Source organism: Columba livia, chromosome 7 (genome assembly GCF_036013475.1).
Source record: "Columba livia isolate bColLiv1 breed racing homer chromosome 7, bColLiv1.pat.W.v2, whole genome shotgun sequence".
NCBI lineage: Eukaryota > Metazoa > Chordata > Aves > Columbiformes > Columbidae > Columba > Columba livia.
The window spans coordinates 4052501-4077500 of NC_088608.1; the positions used below are offsets into that span (position 1 = coordinate 4052501).

A 25000-nucleotide genomic window follows, 5' to 3' on the forward strand; every position below is an offset into this window, starting at 1 on the left:
ATACCTGTTGCACATGAACTAACAAATTAGCAGCAAGAAACCAAGTTTGACAGGCACTCCGAGGCAGGCTGCACCATCTATGAAAATAAGCATTCTCCCCAGTGATGGAGCTTCATCCAGCCTCTTTAAAATGCTATTTCAACTCACTGCAGCTTTGTGGAAAGTAAACTGATCCATGAGAAATACATAGTAAATAATTCTACACATATCATGCTCATCTGCATGTGAATTAACCCAATTTATGGCCAGAAAGGCAGACTTTGTCAGCGCACAGAGAGAGCACGGGAGATGTAAATAAATTCTATGGGCAAAGAACTGCCCACAGTCGAAAATTTGTCACATTTCTGCACTACTTGATATTAATACACACTGTGCTTCAAACGAGGTTAAAATGACGGTGACAGCTCAGAAGATCTGTGTGATGATAGACAGAGATAGAGACATAAGAAGTTCTTGTATCTTCCTTTTGTATTTGCAGTTTCTTCCAGGTATAGACCTCACAGTGTCTGTTGACTGATTATTTCTTTTAAATACGGAAAAAAAAAATCCCTTTTTATCACTTAGGCTTATTAGACTTGGTATTGGGAAAAGCCCTTCATTTACCTCGAACAAATAGTTCTGTTTTCCACCACTGGCTGTCATGTTTAAAGTAAATAAGTCCTCGTCCATCCAGCACGGCTGAACTCATTCAGTGGCCAGAACAAAGCCATTGTGCAGGGGTCCACAACAGCCCTTTTCTGTCCTTGCCGGAGCAGCATCTTTGCTGCTTTGTAAGCAATTCAATAACATGCAAATGCTAAAAGTGTACATGCTTCTTTCACAGAAGAAATGAAGGAAGATTATGACACTATGGGGCCTGAAGCCACAATTCAGACCACTGGAAACAATGGTACAGGTGAGTTACTGCATGATGTGAGCATCACTTTTCCTCTGTGTCATGTAGAATTAGATGTGCATGAAGTGACAAAACAATTTCTTTCTTGTTTTCAGTTTAACAATTGGGAAACATTTACATAATTCTCCTTTTTTTATTTTGATTTTTTTCCCAATTTGGTCACAACACTGCAGCAAAAAACTCATTGAGAGTCCTTGCTACCCCTCCTGTGCAACGTTTCAGCCCCTGACTCCTTTTAACTGCATCCTTGTGAGCTGATAGTTTTCAGCAGCGTGAGGAGATGTTTTCCCAAAGAGGGCAAATCTCCTATAGTTTAAAGTAGCTGGATCAAGATACAGTAGTTTTTTTTTAATGAGAGAGTCTGTACAAAGAGCTTGATAATGAGGATGGGGTGCACCCTTCTTGGCAACCCCAGATTTGCGTGGTGCACAGAGTAAGCTACTTCAGAGACTGAAAGTATCTTTTCAGCAAGACATACATAAACCCCTTACATAGATACACACACACACTTTAAATGCATATTTATGAGATTATTATGTTTCTGGCTAATCTTTTTTTTTTTTTTTTTCCACTTTCCACATCTCTTTCTTTCCCCTCTTCTTAGAAATCAATACATTTTGTGGAACAAGAAAGAGCACGGAGATATTTAGCAGGCATCATCTCTGAGCCATCTCTTTTTTTCTATAGCAGAGCAAAACAGCAAAAGGTTTCTGTTACTATTTTCTAATCCGAATGAATTCAGGGTTTTACCGTGTTCTTTCCAAAGGCCACAAGGCCCCACTCCATCCTCAGCGCAGGATCCCCATACATCACCCCATGTTTCCTTTGCATTTTGTCACAATTTGAGATGCTGCAGATAGCCCTGATTTGCACAGTTAAAAGCAAGAGTTTTCTAGTATAAGTACATTTCTATGCATTCCATTTTGAGATTTAGTTATTAGGTAATGGTCTCTGCAAATATTACTGTAAAAGGTGGTACCTGTCTTGCAAGGATCTTATTACTCACACTTTCCTAATGTTGGTAACACCCACGTAAAACCCCAATGCTCTCATTAAGTAACACAAGAAATTTACTTTATAATTCTTGAGGAGGAAAATAATAGGAAAATAAAACCGTGTCGCTGCTTTTTTCATCCATTAGATTTATTATGCATGAAAGGAAGGTGGCACCAAGGCACAGTTTATCATTACATATATACTTAATGATGTTGCCATACAGACCTGGATACACACGTATTTTAAAAGCCTTTTTTATTTCCAAGGGATGTTAATAAAGCGACAAATTGTGCTTAGCTCTTGGAGAAACAGGACTTTAAAAGGCGTCTGATTCAGAAATAAGACTCGATGGTTATCTGAATTATCATTACCAGAGCCTTTGAGGTCCCCTATCAGTCCGTGTGACTTCCTTTGCGCATATTTTCCTTACCATAACAGGCCTTGACTCTTTCATACTTGCAATGTGGTCTGCTCGAGGGGGAAGACTTCATGTCCTCTTAGTCCCTTCCCTTCCAGTATTTGATGGTCTCTTTTGCCTGATCAACTTGGGCCTCACGGCACCTCTCTGGGGGCAGGTCCATGGAGCCCACGGGCTGTCCTGCTTCTTCCAAAACCAGTTTTCTGGGGGGAAAACATGAGGGTTGCCCCTACCTGATTTGATGCACTGCAGACTCATGATTCAAAGAGTGCTTTGCATGCATGTGGCCTGCATTTAAAATGTAGACGCAGCTCTGGATGTTGCACCTTGGCAAGTCCTTCCCCAAGTGCCCTGTGCAGAAGCCCCAGCCTCCTCTTTACCCCAGCTGCTATTTGCTGCAATGTGTAGTTTATTCAAATAACCGTCACAAGTTTTGTGGTGCTCTGCTGGTGTTTAATACAAATCTTCTGTTGCTGAGGTGTTCAGAGCCACCTCTTTCCATGGAGAGTGGTGCCTGGGTAGGTTGGGTAGAAGATGTTTCTGCAATGGCTGCAGTCTCTGCAGACTCTCTAGAGTGATGTCAGTTTATTTAGTCATGTTAAATCATCTGATAAACTAAATGCCTTTGCCAGTCTTTTCACCCTAAGTGGAAGATCCCGGGTGACAGTTGGGAGCTGCAGCACCCCTCATGCAGAGTAACAGCTCCGCTGGCTTGCCTGTTGAATTGCCCCAACCATTATCTGAGGAGGAACGGGAAGAGGTCAGTCCCTGAGCCATTGGAGATCCTGCCTACTGAGTCTTGGAAAAGTTCAAAGTTTTCTTCTTCAGCCTCACTATAGGCTTTGGGTCTGTCTTGAGTGTCTGGCCTCAATTTTTCCCTGCAAGTAGTAGGGGAATTTAGTACTGATGTTTAATAAATTAGCTGAGGTGGGGCTGAAACCCATCCCAATGAAAGAAGTTGGATCAGTGACTCCATCTTCAGTGAAAGCCATGTAAAAGTGACCTTCTGGGCTCCGGGAAAGCCATTTAGGTTTTCCTACCGATTAACATGAGCCCTTCCAGATAGGCCAAGGAGGTCTCTCTTGCTTAATACAATGTGCCTCTCCCTCTTGACACCGTGGCTGAGTACAGAGGCAGGAGATACAGCTTCAGACTCACATACATCCAGCTGCAAAGTTGCTGTAGGTGCACGCAACAGGCGTGGTGTATTTTTAGCATCCAATTCATTGCACAATGTCATTAACAGAGAAAGAAAACTAAAAGAAAAAGTCTCCGTTATTAGATTATTCTGCCGTTGTCAGAACGGCCGCTTCCTAGCGGTACTTAAAAAAGAAATCTTGTTATCCATACGTTAATCAGCTGCATTTTTATAATGAGCCATGGAGGCTTTATAATGGAAAAGCAAAAGTGACCACTAGAGTGAAAATTTTAGGTTTTGGTCCTGCTAAATTAATTTGTAAATATTTCTGGGGATTTCTGAAATGGTTACTTGAAAAGATTGTGTTCTGCAGAAGGGCTTTTAAAAATATGAATAAATACATCCCTATGGTTTGGTTTATTGTACCTGTTAAGGGTTATTACAACTGGGATGTTTGCAGAAGAGAGATTAATCATTTCCCTGTGAACAAACAGAAAAAAACTTCCTCGTTTCGATTACCAACAGCTGACGAGCTTCGAGTAAAGGTCTCTTAATATAATTTAAAGAAGGGGAAAAGAATATAAAAACTTCAGGGGGAGGAAAACAGAAGTAAAACTTGGCCGGTTGGAGGACAGGCCGTTTTCAGGCTGTAATCTGTGTGTACCAATGGGGGCCTCTCACTTCCTGGCTAATGAAGGCTGTGGTTTTATTAGCTTTGTTTGCGATTAAGGGCAGCTATCACCATCTCACAGGACGAGTTCCCACACAAAATAACTGGTCTCCCAAGCTCCTTGAACCTCTCTCTCACTTTATCTTGAAAGGTCCTAAATGCCTCCAAAGATAGCTTTCCTTAATGTGTTTTATTTTTATGTGACACGGCCACATCGGCTTTTGGAGCTGAAAATATTTCTGCTCTCCAGGCCCCAGTAAGTAATTGGAAAAACAAAAGAAGAAAAAAGAAGAGACTTATTTGGTGAGGTGACCCGCCATAGATCTCGCTGCAATCGTTGCCACAGTGCGATGTGCGTGCACCGTCAGCCCACGAGGAATCCGCGAGCATGACTTTCTGCATGGAAAACAAATTAGGGCACGAGAGGGGGAAGCATGCCTTCCCCCCAGAAATCGAGAGAGAAACCTAATGGTTATCAGATGGGTCTTTTTAGTAACGTTGGGTGAGCTTCCAGCCATGTCTGAATCGTCGGTAGCATCGCTAGCGAGAAAGCAGATACACATGGTCATCTTTTGCTATTCATGTTAATCTGCAGTGTCCCAGCGCTGGTTGTATTGTTTCGGTTAAGGATCTGTCAGCTTTTCCACTAAATCCCCTTGTTTTTAGGGGTTTATAATGTAGACATAAACATTTGCTTTAGCTCCTGGATTGCATGCGCAGACATAGAAGCTAAATAATCCAGAGAATTAGGAAGCAAGGCCAGTAATATCACAGCAGCCCTCCACAGCCTGTTGGATCAACCTCCAGATAGACTTGGGGGCTGGGAAGGAAGACCCTCATTTGGGCTTGAGTTTGGGACTGAATCTTCTAATATTGACTCAGGCCTTGCTCAGTGGCCTGAATCCCCATCCTATGAATGTCGTTGCAGAGTCCAAACACCACCCTACCTGCCCGGAGGAGGACATGGGACATTCCTCCCTTGGAGCCATCCCACCCTTTCCCCTTCCTGCTCTCATATCTCCTATCCCAATAAAAACTCTCTTTTCCCTGCTTCACAGGTAGCATTTACTGGCTAGAAATAAACTTATTTTCCTTGGGTCTATTGCTAAGCCAAGAGATGGAGCAGCATTAAGCCAGAGGGTGGATGATCTTGCAACAGCTGGAAGATCTGTGCATAACAAAGCAATGAAAAGTCAGGTTTCCAACGTAAAAAGCTATGCCTCACCTTTGTTCTGATAAAAACAAAGTGAAAAACATAGCCTGATGCTCATGTGCGTAAGGCGTGCTTCACCAACCACCATTTTGTTATATTTATCTCACAGCAACAAAATGGAGGTAAGGTACTCGGACTTGTTCTCCATACTTACACCCTACTTCTATAGAAGTTGCTTCTTTTGGGGAAAAAAGGGGGTTATTGCTTCTCATGCTACTAACAAACGATAGCAAGAGCTACAGAAGGACCAAGGGAGGAGCACCATGGTGTTGTAGCAATTCCCTACAAAACCGCTGCGATAGGAACAGAAGTTTCCTTCCAAAAACAAGGTCCCATGACCGGTGCCATTTGGTCACTGTCACTAAAATACTGCAGAACGGTTGAGAAGCTGCTCAGCTCACACGAAAAATAGGGCATATTTGTCTCAACGAGCGGATTTGATTTTATCGGCTAAAGGGATGAGGTTTGTTTGCATAGCTGAATATCTGCTTTTATCGATGACGATGAGATCAGCGCTTCAAATCAGGCGCTTTCAGGTTTCCAGTTGTGCCACGGTCGGAGGCCACGTCTCATTTTGACTGCCAGCATCACTTAGTGTTTTTGTAGGAAACTGAGGCAAAGAATGTACCCGTTTTTAAACACCAAGGGGCTGGTTAGTGTCATTTCCAGTGGTTACAAACCAGTATAACCTTGTATGGCCATAAACCCTTTGATTTCCATGGGTTTACTCCATGTTGCTCCTGGGCATCAGTGAGAGCAGAATCGTGCCATTTAATATTTTACTTTTACATGAACTGTAGAACAGTTTATGGCATTGCCTCATTTTCTTATTTCACCTAAGGAGAAATACATTAAGAATGTAATCAATCACAAGCCGTTCCTTTCATGTATGGTCAGTTAAAAACAAGTATCTTTAATTCCCTGCCACCAACTATGTCTTCCAAGACTTGTTAATAAAAAAAAAATCAGAGAAAGAAAGCGACCAGGTCATTTTATTTTTCTGGTATAATTATGTTAATATGTTTCTATAACCTGCCAGAGTTTTTAAGGTCTTTCCTGTATGCAGTGTTCATGCATGGAGGAGAAAACCATATTTTTAGTAACAGGATGTTTTGTGGTTGAGCATGTATTATGGACATTGCATGCACAATAAAAATTTGGGTTTACATTTAAGGAAAAGAAGGAACACTCTTGTACAAACTGTAGAAGTGGTTTTAGGCTCAGTATCACTGTTATGGTCTAAAACATGTGGTTCTATTTGTAGCAAACTAGAAAACTATTCTGTCATTGTAACTTAATGTTTCAGGGAGCAAAAAAATAAAGGGAAGATGTGATTGAGTGATTATTTTCTTGTGTCCACTATAGAAGAGCAGCCTGAGACAGGACATCTCACAGAGGAGAAGTTGTTGTGGTCTTTACTACCTGTAACTACTGTCTCCCATGTGGGGACTATCTCAGGGTCTGGGAGATCTGGGGCAGCCGAGCTCAATCCTGTAGGTCGAGCTGTGTTCACGCCAAAAGCCATGGGTCCCCCAAGAGCCCCCTGAAGGTTCAGATTCCATAGAAGAAGGATTACCTGCATTACCCAAACCTCATAAACTTCTCCTGCCACCCCGTAGAGCCCGCATTCTTGTTAATTTAACAGCCCACCCTTACTTCCATCCACGCTGGTGGAAAACCCACATTAATTTTATTAGGAGCTGGAGCAAGAGCGATGAGAAAGAGGATCCAGCTGCAGCCCCAGTAACCAGCTCAGCCTGTGCGTGATGGTTTGAGCTCTCGCGGAGAGGATGCACTCAAACCCTCTTTCTTTTCCCTTTCTCTCGTCTTTTTAGTGAAGAACGCAAATTGCACGTCGGACTTTGAGGAATATTTTGCCAAAAGGAAACTGGAGGAAGGAGATGGGCATGCAGTCAGCATAGCAGAGTACCTGCAGCGCAGCGACACGGCCATTATTTACCCCGAAGCCCCCGAGGAACTGTCTCGTCTTGGCACTCCAGAGGCCAATGGGCAAGAAGAAACTGGTGAGGCTGTATTTCATTTTTAGCCAGTATCCTGACCTCGTGCAGCTGTTGCAATTATAAATGCACTACATGCCTGGGTGTTTACCTTAAAAATTGAAGAACAGCTGCAGCGGCATGGAATTTCATGAGCAAAGATTGGGGCTGTAATTTCAGTGTATTGTGATTTTTTAGTCATCAAATTTGTATTATTTGGCGGGTGAACTGAAGAGTTGAATTTAAACGGGAGAAAGGCTGCTGTTCTGGTTGGGATTTTGGGAAGTTTTAAGCAAGTTTGAATGCAACAAAAGACGAAGTGGTCGACCCACTGCTCTCCGATGCCTTGATAAATAATTGGAAAAGCATTGGTAGGAAGGATTCGGTCAATGGCGTGAGTAGTATAACGAGCTGGGGCTGGGATGCAAATCACCCATCGATCGATTGGGAGAAGTATTTCTTGGTTTTCCAGCCAGCGAGGTCTGCGGGAGGAGCGATGCCCGTAATTAGTTTCCTCGCAGGGTGCGGAGCGGGTCCTGCGAGTCTGCCCGGGGTGTGCGCGGGTGCCGGTTCCTCCGGCCGCCGGTTGGAAACGCCGTCCCTCCCTCTCGGGGCAGCAGATTGCCGCGATTCCTCTCATACCATCCCGGGCAATCAGCCCATGAACTGCCATTGATTTGTTGACCTTTTGGCCTGCCTTTTCCCCCCCCCTCCTCGCCTCCCTCCGCATCCCGGGGTGCAGACCTGCCACCTGGAACTCCAGATGCCTTCGCCCAACTGCTGACCTGCCCCTACTGCGACCGGGGCTACAAGCGCCTGACGTCCCTCAAGGAGCACATCAAGTACCGCCACGAGAAGAACGAGGAGAACTTCTCGTGCCCTCTCTGTAACTACACGTTTGCCTACCGCACCCAGCTCGAGCGGCATATGGTGACACACAAGCCAGGGACAGATCAGGTGGGGGGCTGGTTTTAAGTGATTTCTTTCTGTAATAACCCCTTAGAGAAACGATATTGCTTTGATTGGCAATCATTATTAATTTTTCATGGCATTTTGAAGATGCAGATCTTTTAATGGTAATAGCTTTAATTGAGGTCTAAATGATTTTTTGATGGTCTCTTCTAATATGATTTAATAGTCTTATGTTCACGATCGAATGAGTGTGTTAATTTCTAATTTAGAAATTTTATTTGCACTTTAACTTGACTTTAGTTTCGTTTTTATGTTCCTCAAAAAGTGAATGAAACTGTAGCATTTTAATTATACATTATTAAACATCTCAGCAATTTTAATTCCATTTTTCACCTAGTTTTACTTTGCAGTGTTGCAAATAGGAGCTCCAAGACATACTAAAAGACCCGCTAATATTTTTTCATTACTTTTCGAGTAACCTTTTCAATCACATGAAATTATGCGTATTTGGTATAATCGTTTGTTAAACATAATTACACATTCTCAGAATAACTCTTCCTACAGTCCATATAGGCTATCATTTGTGATTGTGCCACTAACACATGCATGCGCTAGAATTGCGGCATCCCTACCATTTGTATAGCCCGGCAGTGTATCTGCAATAAATCAAAGCAGGTTTTTCCTCGATGGGATGCGTGTAATATTATATCAGTGCTGCATTGAAGGAAATGCGGCGTATCTCAAACAGGTGACTGAGCTTCCCTAGCGCTCCTAAACACTGGGGATAGACCCGTGCCACAAAAGTCTACGTAACAGCAGAAAAACTACCTCTGTCCTCGCTGGACAATTATTCTGAAAACCCGTCTTATGGGGTGCTGTAATGGAAACTCAAATGGCGTGATTAAAACTTAAATAAATAGCTGCGTGCATTGTGTCAAATTATAAAGGCTTTATGCTGTATTTGTTTTTCCTAAAAATCTCAAAATCTGTGTATCTCTTTGTAGATTTTTCTCAGCATAAGGTAAATTCAGTTAGGCAAACACACATCTCCTAATGATGCAATTTTTGCAATTAGCATTTTTAAGAGAACCGCTATCTTTTGCTTGATCTTAAATCAATATAAATTATTCTGGAGCCGGGTTCACCTATTCTTTCCTTCCCATGGCTTTTCTGGTAGACAAACGCATTTTCACGTGTGTATTTTTCCTAACTTGATCCACCATGAGGTTCTGCTTCATATCATTAAAAACACCATGGGAAAAGCAAAAAGAAAAAAACCAAACCCGCCTAGATATTTATCCAACGTAACCGCCTGAAATTTCACATGCGAGAGCGCGCCGGTGCTGGCGCATTATGAATGGTAGCTTTGGTGTTGAAAAGTCCCCTCATTTGCTCATGGCATTTACAATTAGTAAATTAAAATGATTGTATCATATTAACAGTGGCACAACTAAAGTTTATAGTAGTCCTCGGAGGGCGATGGGGGGAGACAAAACAGCTGTTGCTGTTTGTTTATGCAACTCAGCAACATATGAGCGCGGGTCCCTCAATGGCGCGCGGCGGGCTGGGCTCTGCTTGATCTTTGAAGGTTGCTGCTGTTTGAACAAACCTCCCTGTGTCCCATGTAACACCATCTGTCTCGCCAGGAATGTGGGAAGAGGCAGCACACCCTCGCAGTTGTCATACCGTTTTGGCGCTGCCTTTTTTTCCTCCTTCTTCCCCCTTTAATTTTTTTTATTCCCTTTTTCCACACCCCCCCCTCTCCCCACTCTTGCAATAGGCTTTTGTGTCGTGGCCGCCCGCAAAGGGCTGACCTCCTCCTTTTCAGCATCCAGAGTGCTTGGCTGCTTTATTATTCATATTATTATTATTATTAATTATTTTGTTTCCTCTCCAAATTCAAAGTCACGGGGATTTTCTTGCTTGTCGCAAAAAGGTCAGCTGCCTTTGATTATATCTTTATGCCACTTTTAACTTCCAACTTTCCCTCGCCCCTTAGAAGAGCACCAGGGGAAAACATGGCACGAGAGGCAGCTCAGGTCTTCCCTGCTGCTCTGTGATTTTAACCAACATTTCCAGCAGCAGCTCGTGCCGACGATGCAGCCTCCTCTGTTTGTTAATGAATTAAATCTTACACGAAATGCCACTAACGACAGTGTTTCTGTCTTTCCTACACGCGCAGTAAACAGAATTTTTAAACAAGCGGAGTCCCACATGTTCAGAATCTGCTAGGAATATTAAGAGCCACAAATCTTCTTATAAAACAGTTTCTCTCATCGTAAGATACCTTAAAGCAACACATTTCTGATGAGAGACTTAGGAAATAATTCTAAAGCAAATATCGAATGCTCGTGTGAAAGTACTTTCTCATTTGTTTCGGTTTACTGCCAACATTCTGATTTTTATTGCAACACTGATGAGACGAATAAATATACATGCAGACCTTTTGGTCCGCTTGATAAATTCAGAGCCGCATTCATTTTGGTTTTGGTTTTTAAGCTACAAATTCATGGTTTCTCTTGCGTAATTATTGTCCTTTTTTTTGCCTCCTAGCACCAAATGCTGACCCAAGGAGCAGGCAATCGCAAGTTCAAATGCACTGAGTGTGGCAAGGCCTTCAAATATAAACACCATCTGAAGGAACACCTGCGAATTCACAGTGGTGAGTAGCGGAGGTGCTGGTGTGCTCATTTGCATTTTGTTTAATTAGCTGAGTTTTAAAGACTGCTTAAAATTTACACAGTTCTGCTTCTGACTTCTTGGAGCTACTAAGGTATTTCATAAGTGATATCTGAGTCATCCTCATTTATCACGCTGTTAATACCGCAGTCTCGCTGAAAGATTTGGAAATGGTAAAGCTTCCTGCAAATAGTATAGACGGTTTGTTCCGCAGTTTGAGTTCAGGAGCGTTCACTCGTTTCTGTGCAGTTGGACCCTGAAGAGTCCATTATATTTGCCATAACAAAAAGTCTTCCGGAGAGAAACACAGCTCATATTCTCAGATAACCAGTAAGCGCAAAGTGTCTCCAGTTGAATGACTTGTGCGTTTTGGCTCTCCTGTTTGACGCAGCATTCGGCACACAAAACACCACCAGGCTCTATCCAGGCACAAACCTCCACCAACGTGGAGGTCCTAACGTCAGGACTGAGTTTCTCATACCATGAAAATTCGTTTTTTCTGGAAGAAAAAGGAAAAAAAAGAAATCAAATTTGAGCAGTCTGGATTTGGTTTGACTCCCTTGACCACAGGGTGGTTTTCTGTGACTTGAGATGGTCAGTCTGGAGCCAATCTCGCACCCTGGTGGTTGTTGCTGGCTGGAGACCATGGGTCCAAACTGACCTCAAGATCTATAGAAAGAGGAGGGTAAAGCAGTGGTGGTGTGCAGAGGGTAAAGCAGTGGTGGTGTGTGGCCATATTCATAGAATTGGTATTTTATATTAATCAGTGGATACACAGACAATAAGTTGGGTAGCAAACACGATCGCTTGCAATTATAGCAGCAACAATGATAATTAACATTCAGTTTTAATTATCATTTTAGGTGAAAAACCATATGAGTGTCCAAACTGCAAGAAACGTTTCTCCCATTCTGGCTCCTACAGTTCGCACATCAGCAGCAAGAAGTGTATTGGTTTGATCTCTGTAAATGGCAGAATGAGAAACAATATCAAGACGGGTTCTTCTCCTAATTCTGTATCTTCCTCTCCTACTAATTCAGCCATTACACAGCTGAGAAACAAGCTGGAGAATGGCAAACCACTTAGTATGTCTGAACAAACAGGCCTACTGAAAATTAAAACAGAACCACTAGATTTCAACGAATATAAGGTTCTTATGGCCTCACATGGGTTTAGTGCAACTAGTCCTTTTATGAATGGTGGACTTGGAGCAACCAGCCCCTTAGGAGTTCATGCGTCTGCTCAAAGTCCAATGCAGCACTTAGGTGTAGGGATGGAAGCACCACTGCTTGGGTTTCCTGCGGTAGGCAGTAATTTAAGTGAGGTGCAGAAGGTCCTACAGATTGTGGACAACACGGTTTCCAGGCAGAAAATGGACTGCAAGGCTGAAGAGATCTCCAAGTTGAAGGTTTACCATATGAAGGATTCATGCTCTCAAGCTGAGGAACAAGGAGTTACCTCCCCCAATATTCCCCCCGTGGGTCTTCCAGTAGTAAGTCATAATGGTGCCACTAAAAGTATTATTGACTATACATTAGAGAAAGTCAATGAAGCCAAAGCTTGCCTCCAGAGCTTAACCACAGACTCGAGGAGGCAGCTCAATAACATTAAAAAAGAGAAGCTGCGAACCTTAATAGACCTAGTAACTGAAGATAAGATGATAGAGAACCACAACGTATCCACTCCATTTTCATGCCAGTTCTGTAAAGAAAGCTTTCCTGGTCCCATTCCGTTGCATCAGCATGAACGTTACCTGTGTAAAATGAACGAAGAGATCAAGGCAGTCCTTCAGCCTCACGAGAACATGGTTCCCAACAAACCTGGAGTGTTTGATAAGCAAACCCTCTTGCTGTCATCAGTACTTTCTGAGAAAGGAATGACTAGCCCCATCAACCCATACAAGGACCACATGTCTGTACTTAAAGCATATTATGCTATGAATATGGAACCCAACTCTGATGAACTACTGAAAATTTCCATTGCCGTTGGCCTTCCTCAGGAATTTGTGAAGGAATGGTTTGAGCAAAGAAAAGTCTACCAGTATTCAAGTTCCAGGTCACCATCACTGGAAAGGGCCAGTGCCAAGGTGGCGCTGGCTGCCACCAACAACACTCCCACTAAAGACTCTTTGTCAGCCAGATCTCCAATAAAGCCTGTGGACTCTATAACTTCACCATCTATAGCTGAACTCCATAACAGTGTTACTAATTGTGATACTCCTCTCAGGCTAACAAAACCTCCTCATTTTACCAATATTAAACCAGTTGATAAATTGGACCACTCTAGGAGCAATACTCCTTCTCCTTTAAATCTTTCTTCCACATCTTCTAAAAACTCCCACAGTAGTTCTTACACTCCAAACAGTTTCTCTTCTGAGGAGCTTCAGGCTGAGCCTTTGGACTTGTCTTTACCAAAACAAATGAAGGAACCCAAAAGTATTATAGCCACAAAGAACAAAACAAAATCTAACAGTGTAAATTTAGAACACAACAGTGTTTCTTCATCATCTGAAAACTCAGATGAGCCACTGAACTTGACTTTTATCAAGAAGGAGTTTTCTAATTCAAATAATCTGGATAAAAGCACTAACCCAGTATTTGGTATGAACCCATTTAGTGCCAAACCTTTATACACCACACTTCCACCACAGAGCGCATTTCCCCCAGCCACTTTTATGCCACCAGTCCAGACCGGTATTCCTGGGCTGCGACCATACCCAGGACTAGATCAGATGAGCTTCCTACCACACATGGCCTATACTTACCCAACTGGAGCAGCTACTTTTGCTGATATGCAGCAAAGGAGAAAGTACCAGCGGAAACAAGGATTTCAGGTAAATTGTTGCACCTGTTTTCTTTTGAAATGCTACAATTTTTTTTTTTTTTTTTATTCCGTGATACGTCCTCTTACAGAAGAAAAAGTCCAAAGTTATACTCAGCATTTCCAAAAAAATTAGCATGGTTGGTTTTGGTCTGAACTTGCAAAAATGCAGTGGGGTAGGAGAACAAATTGCAGTTAGCTTAAGGAGTACCTCTACTTGGATTCTGAAGCAGTATCAATACCTTTCAATAGCTATAATTTTTGTGGTTTTATTCTGTTACGAACTCAGTCACTCCTTATGAGAATTGTGTCACAATAATAATAATAATGTTCATGAAAAATCCCAACCTGCGGTAAAACAAGAAGAAAGGGAAACTTTGTAGGGAAACTGATCTCTGCAGGGCCCCCCTCATAGTGAGCATAATTACGTTTCACCATGGGGAAAAGGGGCAGCAGGAGACCTCTGGGAATCACCCCCATGTTTGGACGCAAAGCCGTCACCCACTAAGCAGAGGTTCATATGGGCTTGTAGAAGCTCTATCCCATTGAAAGTCCTCCAAATTTCCACCTCTGTGTTTTTAGGAGGGTTGCTCACACGTGGTGCATGGGAAAGGTGTTCTATCTTCTCATGAACGTCTGGGGGGTGAGAAACATGGGTGCGCTGCTTCACCATAGCCCCTTCCTTCAGCCCATCTACTGCCCTTCCCAGACTACCAGCTCTTTAGTCCCCACCAGTCATCTGGAACATCTTCAAAAAAAGCAAACCACCAGAGATTAAGAGAAATTATTTGGAGAGGTAGCAGCTAGGGCCCTTAATGGCAGACAAAGTCTTTCCATGGACACCTAATCTGGGTTGGCGCTTCTTCATGCCTTGGTACAACCATCAATCCTTTTCCTGGTTCATCCCAGAGTCGATACGTGAGTAGCAAAGGATTTCACCACTTACATGCCTATAGTAGAGAGCTGCACTACAGAAGCCACATACTTTTATAGCTTTTTGCTGGGTATATTCAGACATAATGTACAGAGTTTAGTTAAATGAGATTAACTGATTATAGATTAATCTTTTTTTTTTTTTTTTTAATTTTTTTTACATTTGTGCATGTTCCCCTACGTCCTATTATGGTCTATTAGTAATTTTACTGAGTAGTAAATGTTTTATAGTTTCAAATGTGAAAATCAGGTATGGTTTTACATTACAGGCAGTAATCCCTCTTTGCACAATAGGAGCATAAATAGCACTGCACCTCCATAACAGCTGTTCCACTATTCCAATTTCCAGTACATCTGCCCTCTTTGTAAATGTATTTAAGCCTATTTAATCTTCTCTAATATTAATTAGTGCAAACCTAGTCTAAGAAAACTGAACTGTGTGATAGCAAATGGAAATGTATGTTATCATGCAAGTTTGCACTCTCTTTGGATCAAGACAAAATAAATATCAAGAAATTTAATAATTTACTGATCCACATTCATTATTGCTTAATGCTGAAGGCTGTTTTAACATAGATAGAACATTGATAAAAAGTGTTATTAATATTCCCTATTTCAAATTACAAAATTAAATATAAAAATATAGCTTAAGGCCTTTAGTCGGGAGACATACATTTAAATGGATTGCATAATAATAACATTTGTACCTAAATATAAAATTCAATTAAAACCTTTCTACAGATACAGACTACATCCAAGTTTCAGTGTTGTGAAAGGAATAATCTCTTAGCTGTTGCTTACACTTACCCCTGTAAAATGTTACAACACCCTTTGCCATCCATGAAGAGCCTTCCCTTTGCGTTCTCTGCTCCTTGAAAATATTTAGTGTTCATCTGATAAATACTATCTGCTTGTGTAAATGATATTATTGCAGAGTGCTCAAAGTAAGTTGGTTCCAGGCATAGAAGTAGAAGGCTCTTCGTTATTTCCATAGTTCTGGTCGGCTGTAGTTTCATTACCAACAGGTTCCTAAGCTAAGAGGGACCACTGTCCTAAGTAGATATTACTTTAAGTTCTCTGGGGCGGTTGGTTCCTCCGTGGGAAGGAGCGGTGGTGGAAGCGGGTGTCGCTGACGGGTGGTTCCCTCACAGGGAGAATTGCTTGATGGAACTCCAGACTACATGTCCGGCCTCGACGACATGACGGACTCCGACTCCTGTCTGTCCCGAAAGAAGATCAAGAAGACGGAAAGTGGCATGTACGCGTGTGACTTATGTGACAAGACATTCCAGAAGAGCAGTTCCCTGCTGCGACACAAATACGAGCACACAGGTAGGGCGGCCGCGCGTGACGAGGGGAGGGTTGAGGTCCACGTTACGTGCTTTTTAATAAGTCTTTCATGAGTGCGCTTGTGCAACAGTTTGGCAGGTCCTGAGGCTTTCAACAGAGAAAAAAAATAATATATTTCACCTAGTTCAACTTATTTTTGAAATTTTTTTAGTAGCTATTGCTTGGTGAGTGACTGTCGTGATAGGGTGAATCTCAGCAGGTGCCATGCGAGACGTCACACCAAGGGCAGTAGCAATCGTGGCACTCAGCATCTCACAGGACGAGCCCTCTTCGAATAAGGCACTGAGAAAGCACCACGGCTTGGTCAACACAAAGCCTGGCACAGGAAGGAAGAGCGACAGTGTATTTCTCGTTTCTTAGACACTATCTGACCCTGCACCATTTAGTCCAATAGAAAAACTTCCACTGACGTTAGCAGCGTGAGAGCTGGCTCTGGCTGAGTTATCTCAAAGTAAACAGCTCGCAGGGGTTGCTCTCGCCGTGATTTTGCACGCCAGCAGCACAGGCAGGTTGCATTTTCCTTTTTCGCTTCTCGGTTAATGCCTGGGGAATGTTTCCATCTCTCCCGAGTAGCAGCCGATTTTTGTCTAGCTCGAGGAAGCTTGCCAAAACTCAGCTTAAAAAAGACCCTCCGTCACACCTATGCTGGCCATGGTTCCCCTTGCAGGCGGTGCCCCTTCCCTGCTGTCAGCTCTCCGAGGGGACGCACCGGCTCAGGATGTTTCGGTTAGGAGAAAACGGCACCCAAGCTGCTCAAATAATAGAGATATCAAGTTATGTTAGACAAAGGGAACATGAATTATCACGTGAACCGTTGTGCAGCAGGACATAAACTAAACTCCAACTTCCTAGGGTTAGAAAAAGCTTACTCGGGAGGAAACTTTCCTTAACTTTGAAAGCTGAGTCCCACTTCAGGAAATGAAGCAAGTCACATCATCCTTCAATCTCACCATGTGACGGTAAAAAACTTATACCTCTTGTTAATACATCTTCCAGGCCGCACATGACTATTTGGCATTTCACATATGAAAAATTTACAATTCAGAAGTGGACTCTGCCTTTAAAAAAAAATGCTTTGTTATTTTTCCTTCTTGTACTTTTCTTCCATATTTTAAGATAATCCCACACAGGAAAATAAAAAAAAGGAAGTTAAAATACATTCGGGATTAGGAAAGAATATTAAAAGCAACATGTTGGACAAGATCAGCTAGTTCATTGGTGGAATGTGCTTCCCCGCTACATTATTCAGATCAAATTGTTTATTCAGTAGAAGAAGCTTTTGAAGGCTTTACGTCCCTGCACCTTTCCTCTCCTGAATGATTTTATTACAGCCATCTGCAAACATTATGGTTTACTACACTACTACCATAAAGCTCTTATGTTAGAACTGGCCTTCATATATATTGGGATCTGGACATATGGTTAAATCCCATAAAGTTGGTAGTCCATAAGGTCGACAGACATATGGTTGAAAGGCTGAAAATTTGACAAGCTGAAATGTGTGCATTCACCTTGATTTGCAGAATAAACTGCGTTTGTAAAAGCGAAAATATGTTCTGGTCCTTAAGTAGCACAGGAACCTACTGGCTTGACAAATGCCACCCAGCTGTGGTGCAGGGACTTTTCTCCTTCTTTGCCCTGTCCCTTTCGGCTTCTCAACCCTACGTCTGACAATTTTATGGGACTCAGCCTTATGATCCAGAGCATGTCTACAGTGTCATATTTAATACGCTAGAACCACAGCCCATCATCAAGCTCGAGTGTGGCACTTAGAGGCAGGAAGGATGGTCTTGTGGCAAAGGTGCTGGGAGCAACACGCTCTTTTCTACATTGCCACAAAATTCCTCTGCAAATTCCAGCAAATTGCTACATCTTTCTCTCACCTTCACCCATCTTTGAAGTAGAGGGAAAACGATACCAGCCCGCCTCTCCGGAGTGTTGTAAATCTTAATTCATGCAGGCTGAAATCCTGTGATGGAACTCGCTATATAAAGTGTGAAGTATTATTAAGGATGTGTTTGCTCTACGGAGCTTCCACGCATCACGCTACCGTGAGATAGAGGTGGTTGGGAGCTCTGAAGACCTTGGCTGGGCTGGCCTCCATAACTCATTCACAGCCGTCAGGAGCCACGCTGCGCTGGGACGTTGGCTGATGGCTTAGCGTGCATCTGAAGTGAATTTCAAATTAATTTGATAGTTTTGGAAAAAAGCTTGTAATTGCATTAGTAACGTAGGTGCTAAATCACAGTCCGCGTTCAGTGCAAGGAACTGAATTGAAAGTAACACCGTCTTCTGCATTTGGGGTCACTGTGAGAGCAAGCCCAGGTTTTTCAATCAATTTCCTGAAATCTGAAGAAGAGAAAAAGCTTCTTTTTAAAGCGTGTTGCTCTTTTCTGACCATCAGTTGCTACTTCATTAGAAACATATTTTATGAGGAACTGGAACAGTTCCTCTCTTTCCTGAAGAAGCACAAATAGTGGATGCTGTTTATATTTTTATCCTTCTTCCTAAAAATTTCTATGTGCTTTTTTAGGTCTTTTTTTTCTGATATTTGAACCATCAGGCTTTTCTTTGGCACCGCTTCTCAAACTGCACATACCTATTGCAACCAATGCTGTAATGAGGGTTAAAAGAGTCAGAGAAGACACTGTTGCTGCTTAGCAGCCCCTAAATATTTACCCCAGATAAATTATTTGGAGCAAAAAGAAACATTGATATGTAAAACTATATGATCTGCCTTAAGCATGTGCTACACCGGCTATTGGAAAGGAGAAAGCGGGAATGTTGTAGTTATTGTGGTGGAGTTGGGGTTCCCTGTCAGGGCAAGAAGAAGGATGGGACTTGGCCAATTCTTCGTGTAAAACCAATAACTTTTGGTAGGACCTTGTGGCCCCAGATCAAGGAGCTCTGTGGTTACCTCTGTACGCTGTGCCTGCCGCAGCTTGAACACACTAGAAAAAGGGGCCCAAATTTCGCAATACATATTTTTTATTTTATGCAGTATATGTTGCAATAACTTCTAACTTTATGTGAAGAAGGAAAATTTACGGCATTACTGCAACGAGTGAATTGCATTGATTCTGGCTGATCTGAAATTTAGCAGACAGGCCACTGCTTGCTGCAGGACCAAATTCTTCCAAGTTAATTTTGGGATACCATTTAAATTTAAGAGAAATCATGTACCCATTTTAGAGTCTGGGCTTCACAAGATCCTTTTTCCTTAAAACCAGAGGATGCAGCACTTTAATTAGGGTTCAGAGCATGGCAGGTAGCACAGGAATTCAGTGCGCACGTTATTTTCCTGTGGAGTCTCATGAACTCATCCTAACTTTGGTCAGGCTGAAATTAGTTAAGCAGATAGTACTTCATTTGCATGTATCTAATCTCACATTTCTTCAAGCTATGTAGTTCACGGTTCAATACGCTTTCCTTACTAAAGGTGAAGATGACGGTTGCCTTCATGGCAAAGCTTTGGTACCGTTTGGTGAACAAAAAATTTGCTGTGTTGCAGATGAGGGAAAACAGGAGCAAGCAAGCAGGGGAGCAAATGGAATGGAGCCCCTGATAAATGGAGAAATACCCTGGCTCCTGGGTAGCAATCCAGCCCCCTTTGTCATCACCAGCACATTGGGCTGATAGAGGAGTGAGGTGAAGGTGTAGCGTTTGTTCTGCTCATGGCACCATATCTGCCGCTCACCAGCTTTGTTGTAGCTTCGCAAGGAAACTTGCAGCGTTCCTGCTCTGCAACAAAAGCTGGAAACAGCCTTTCAGAATCCTACCTAGAAATGTTAAATCCTTTCATTGTTGTTCTATATTACATTATATTCCATTTTATTACTTGTGTGGGCTGTCGAGGGCCTCATAGCTGTGTTAGTGCTTTCATCCTTTCCTTTTCCACTGTATATTTTATTAAGACTTCTTTTTTATTTTTGTAGCTTTCATGCTGATGCAAGCACTAGTTTTATTTCCAGATTGATTCTGTAAACTAAATATTGTTCTTGAGCCTGGTAGCAAATCAGCTCTCTTTGGCTAGTATTTTGAATTCCCTGCTCAGGAGTTTTCTTTATTTAGAGCTTGATTCATAAAAAATTTACATGCTATTTAAAGGTTATTTTTACTTGCTTTACTCTGATACAACTTCAGAATTCCCCATTTTACACTCAAATAAAGAAAAAGGAAAGATATGTTCCATGCTTGTGAAATTTGTTCTGTAGACAAGGTCTCCTATTCAAAATGGAACAGGTGCAGCTTGGGCAATTATATATAAATTGCATTTATCTTGTACCTTTGACCGCTTCTCTATACTCTGGCTGCTAATCCATCTCCATTGGGACTACATCTAACATTCAAACCCCCAAGCAGCTTCAAAAGAACTGCCTTTAGAAAATAAAAACAAACTGTCACCAAAATGTTTCCTTCTTTCCTCCAAAGAGTGAGATTTCTGTTTGCCCCCCTCCCATAGAAAAAAGACCCACTTGCCTTGGGTAAGTTTAGTCTGGGACCAGCGACAGTTTATGATCTGATGTCTTATGACTTTTAAACCAGCGCAAATGGGAAAGGTGTAGCTTTTCAGTCAGAGACTTTAAGTGCAGGAAGATTGAGAGATACTCACTGTTAGAGATTTTGTTGTTTTGTTTTAACAGAAATGGAATTTTAGAGACTTTGCAAACAGATTAGTTATAATTTCCCCTCTGTAAACTGAGCGCAGGCCCCTGTGGGATGCAAACGGTGGAATAAAAAAAAAAAAGCCCAATCATTTCCTTTAGGTGTTTGAGAGAGATTTCACATTTAGTTTCATGGCAAAATGTGGCGCCAACACCAAGGCGCCCACCTGATGACACACAAGTGTTTTGTGAGTCCTCCGTTGAGATGTCTTGGGTTCCTCTCTCCCAGCTCCATCCCCATGGATAACACAGATCATCTCAGATGAGATTGCATAAAAACTGTAGGGTAGGATGTCCCAAACTGATTTATTTTAACCCATCATCATTTTAACCCCTCTACTCTGCCCTGGTGAGACCACATCTGGAATATTGTGTCCAGTTGTGGCCCCTCAGTTCAAGAAGGACAGGGAGCTGCTGGAGAGGGTCCAGCATAGGGCAACGAAGATGATTAAGGGAGTGGAGCATCTCCCTTATGAAGAAAGGCTGAGGGAGCTGGGGCTCTTTAGTTTGGAGAAGAGGAGACTGAGGGGTGACCTTATTAATGTTTATAAATATATAAAGGGTGAGTGCCACGAGGATGAAGCCAGGCTCTTCTCGGTGGCAAACAATGATAGGACAAGGGGTAATGGGATCAAGCTGGAACACAAGAGGTTCCACTTAAATTTGAGAAGAAACTTCTTCTCAGTAAGGGTGACAGAGCCTGGCCCAGGCTGCCCATGGGGGATGTGGAGTCTCCTTCTCTGCAGACATTCAAAACCCGCCTGGACATGTTCCTGTGCAACCTCACTTGGGCGTTCCTGCTCCAGCAGGGGGATTGGACTAGATGATGTTTTGAGGTCCCTTCCAATCCCAAACATACTGTGATACTGTGATCTCTACTCCACTGATGTTATGACACTGCATGACAATGCTTTTACTGTGTGTTAGCTAAATAGCTGATAAAGCAGCTGAGACCACCTACAATTGGACACTCTCCTCATCCAACTGCAGTTGTAGGTTTGTCCCCATCCACCTACAGTTGTAGGTTTGCCCCCATCCACCTACGGTTGTAGGTTTGTCCCCATCCACCTACAGTTGTAGGTTTGTCCTCATCCACCTGCAGTTGTAGGTTTGCTCCCATCCACCTGCAGTTGTAGGTTTGTCCCCATCCACCTACATTTGCAGGTTTGTCCCCATCCACCTGCAGTTGTAGGTTTGTTCCCATCCACCTGCAGCTGTAGGTTTGTTCCCATCCACCTGCAGCTGTAGGTTTGTTCCCATCCACCTGCAGTTGTAGGTTTGCCCCCATCCACCTACTTTTGTAGGTTTGTCCCATCCACCTACTTTTATAGGTTTGCCCCCATCCACCTACAACTGCAGACTTCTCTCCATCCCCAGTGTAAAGTACCTTACTTCAGCTTTATTTTATGGCCTACTAATGCATTGTAGGGATTAGGCACGTCTTTTAAATGGCTGAAATACTGGGTTTTGCACACGGGGGGAAAATAAATAATTCTTCCACAAATGTTCAGAAACCTGATACATTTAAAAACATATTTCAATTAGTGTTGTAACAGCTGCACACTGCTAAGGTATGTTGTGTGGTGTCTGAACAAAGAACTTAGCTCAAGCTGTCGTGTTGCCTCAGATCAAAACTGAGTCCTTGATATGGATGTGGTAGACTACATAGTTCTAGTAGAGCCTTTTTAGTAATAATATAAATTAATGTGAAAATATGAAGTATTTTAACCATCTCATTTCTAAATTAATTTATAAAATATGGATGATTCCATGCCAGGCTACCTCTGTGCTGGCTGAGAGGTGGCCCCAGGTAGCAGGAGGTGTAGCATTGAATGAACGCCCCATGTGAAGAAAGAGCAAAGCAGGCAAAGACTGAGAGATAAGCACATCACCCAGCCTTGGATGAGCAGCAGTGGAGTTGGTTGACTTCTGTTGGAGAAAACGTGCTGGGCAACTGGATGGCGCACAGCTTGAAGAGGAAGGAAATGTGGGGTGAGAAAGGTGTAGTGGGCATCAAATGTAGCATGCCTCAAAAAAATCAGGAAATTTGAACTGATGGAGAAGGAACAGTATTGTGGAGAAGTGGAATAAGTTGGGCTTGCTGATGTTAGAGAAAAGTAAGTCAGAGGGAGGGACTGAGACAGCGTGGGCAGAAGTTTAGTGAGGAGAAAGACACAAAAAAAAGGTGCTGAGTTAAAGCAGAATGTCTGCAAGGAACAAAATTAGCAACTATGGAGATACCAGCAAAGGGATGGCAGCGTGTTGCTCTGAGCGGGCTGAGCAGGACAGCTGGGATGAGGCAGGGATGCAGGCAGGAGCATCTGGTGCATCCAGCTGGGTGGTTTGTAGAGTTGGGAAAGCTCCCACCCCACCCATGAGGGTTTTCTTCTGGAATCACTGGGGTTTGAGGAGCTCTTAGGTTGAGAGTGCTTTGGGATTTAAGCTAATTTGAGTGACTTGATGGTGCTAAAATCTCCCTAGGATTTCCCCACCGAGGCAGAACTTGTGCTCTGAATGGCAGGTAGAGACCTCCCCGCCCTGGATGTGCTGCACCCCTGGGTCAGGGCTGGAGGTTCAAAGCCAAAGTACATGTACAGCTCAAAGCTTGACCTTTAACCAACAGGTTAAATTGGCAGAAATGCATGTTTAGGAAACAGATCATAAATGCAATACTGCTATAATTCAATATATCAAGCTTGAATTTTCAATTTTACTGTAAAGGGAAATAAAGAAAAAAAAAAGAAACCCTGTATATGTGAAAGCTTAGGAAACTCTCATACAAAGAAGTGTAGCTTGAGTTCCAATTTCCAGGCATCCGCTAATTTCCCTGTCACTTGGATTATTCTATCTGTGGGTTCTCCTGTATTTTCCTTCCTGTCAGATCTCCCCTTCATTCCATAAAATACAATTTTTGGCTTCCTTGAACGTTTGTTAATCACACCTTATTAAATGTGAACTTTCACAGTGGGACTTGAAGGTAGCTGTGACTAGATCGGGAAAAAACAATTAGCATATTCCTTACTGTTCATTCTTAGCAACTTTTCTATGGAAGTGATTACTTTTATGCCTGAATTCCCCTGCTCTTGAGTCCCGGTAGCAACTGCAGAGGAAAATAAGGCAGGTCAGGTTCATAAAGAGCAACTTGAATTTTCCTGGAAGTCGAGATCTTTCAGCAATCTGAAAACATATTTCACTTTTCCTGCTGGATTTCCTCCTGTGTTGGTGCTGCCAATGGTGGGCTCCCATCTTCCCAGCGCTTCGCTCTTGGCTGGGGTTTTCTCACCCACCCTTCACCACCCTACTCTTCCTCTCCCTGCTCTTCCTTCTTTAAGAATGAATAGAATTAAAAGAATTAATAGAACACCACACTTGTACAACTGACAAGATGGGAGGACTCTGGTGCGAAGTTCATTCCTGTTCTGGTCACATGCCACATTAGCTGAGCATGATAAATACACCCAAGGAACCAGGCCAGTTCACTAATAAGTTCCTAACAATCCACTCTAGCAATAAGACATGTAAAGCAGGGCTCTGCATTTCAGGCACTAAATACCATCATTTTTGCAGGCGTAAAAATAGCATGAAATATCAAATAATGACCAATTGGCATTGTATCTGCCTGCAGGGTTGCACCACTCCAGAGCGTTTAGTTGAATGACACTAAGATTGCAATTTGACATTTTGAAAATTAAAAAAAAAAATTCTGGCTGAAGGTACTATTGTTTGATTTTATTTTTTGCCTCCTGCAATCTAAGTTTGGTGATCGGTCTTCACTAATTCCAATCTTTGCACCATATGTTATGTCTGGATATCTCACGGTTGCATCATGCTTTGCTGAGTTTTGTCATGTGGCATCATGCTGACAAGTATTTTTTGTCAGCTCTATTTTGGAATTAAGCTTTCAGTATGGCAGTTCTGGAAGGTGTTGAAGGCATTCCTGTGCTATTTGTGGCCTGGGATCAACCAGATGTGTTTAGGCTTGGCACTGGTTTTGAGTTTCAAACATTGGTTCGAAACTGCCTGAAATGCCAAAGGAAATACTGTTTTCTGCAGCTTAACACCACTTTAGCACTCAGCGAGTGGCTGACAACATTTTATTTAGAAACCCCTTATGCTCCTGTGGCAGATGTATATATTTGTATTTGCTCACGTGGTAGGGGAAGAACATCTTCTGGACCTTGAGGGCTTCCTCTCCCAGGCTGGAGGAGAAGACCACGGTGGTGGGTTGGTGTGGGTCAAACCTTGGTCCTCTCACCAACAGCAAACGCCGCATGGACTCAACGAGTCCCGGTTCTCCATGTTGCTGCCGTTAGAC

General features: G+C 42.7%; 1 protein-coding gene across 5 annotated transcripts in view; it reads left to right on the forward strand.

The window, feature by feature from the left end:
• The window catches only part of ZEB2 (zinc finger E-box binding homeobox 2), a 114919-nt gene that overhangs the window by 87357 nt on the left and 2562 nt on the right, over positions 1 to 25000 (forward strand). For 4 of the 5 annotated variants that reach the window (XM_065070238.1, XM_065070237.1, XM_065070239.1 and 1 more), the window contains 6 exons: positions 824 to 895; positions 7166 to 7354; positions 8070 to 8284; positions 10793 to 10901; positions 11782 to 13751; positions 15823 to 16003. In XM_065070238.1, the coding sequence (XP_064926310.1) occupies positions 824 to 895; positions 7166 to 7354; positions 8070 to 8284; positions 10793 to 10901; positions 11782 to 13751; positions 15823 to 16003 (2736 nt within the window). The remainder of the gene's footprint in view (positions 1 to 823; positions 896 to 7165; positions 7355 to 8069; positions 8285 to 10792; positions 10902 to 11781; positions 13752 to 15822; positions 16004 to 25000) is intronic. The other variant, XM_065070240.1, reaches the window with a different exon arrangement.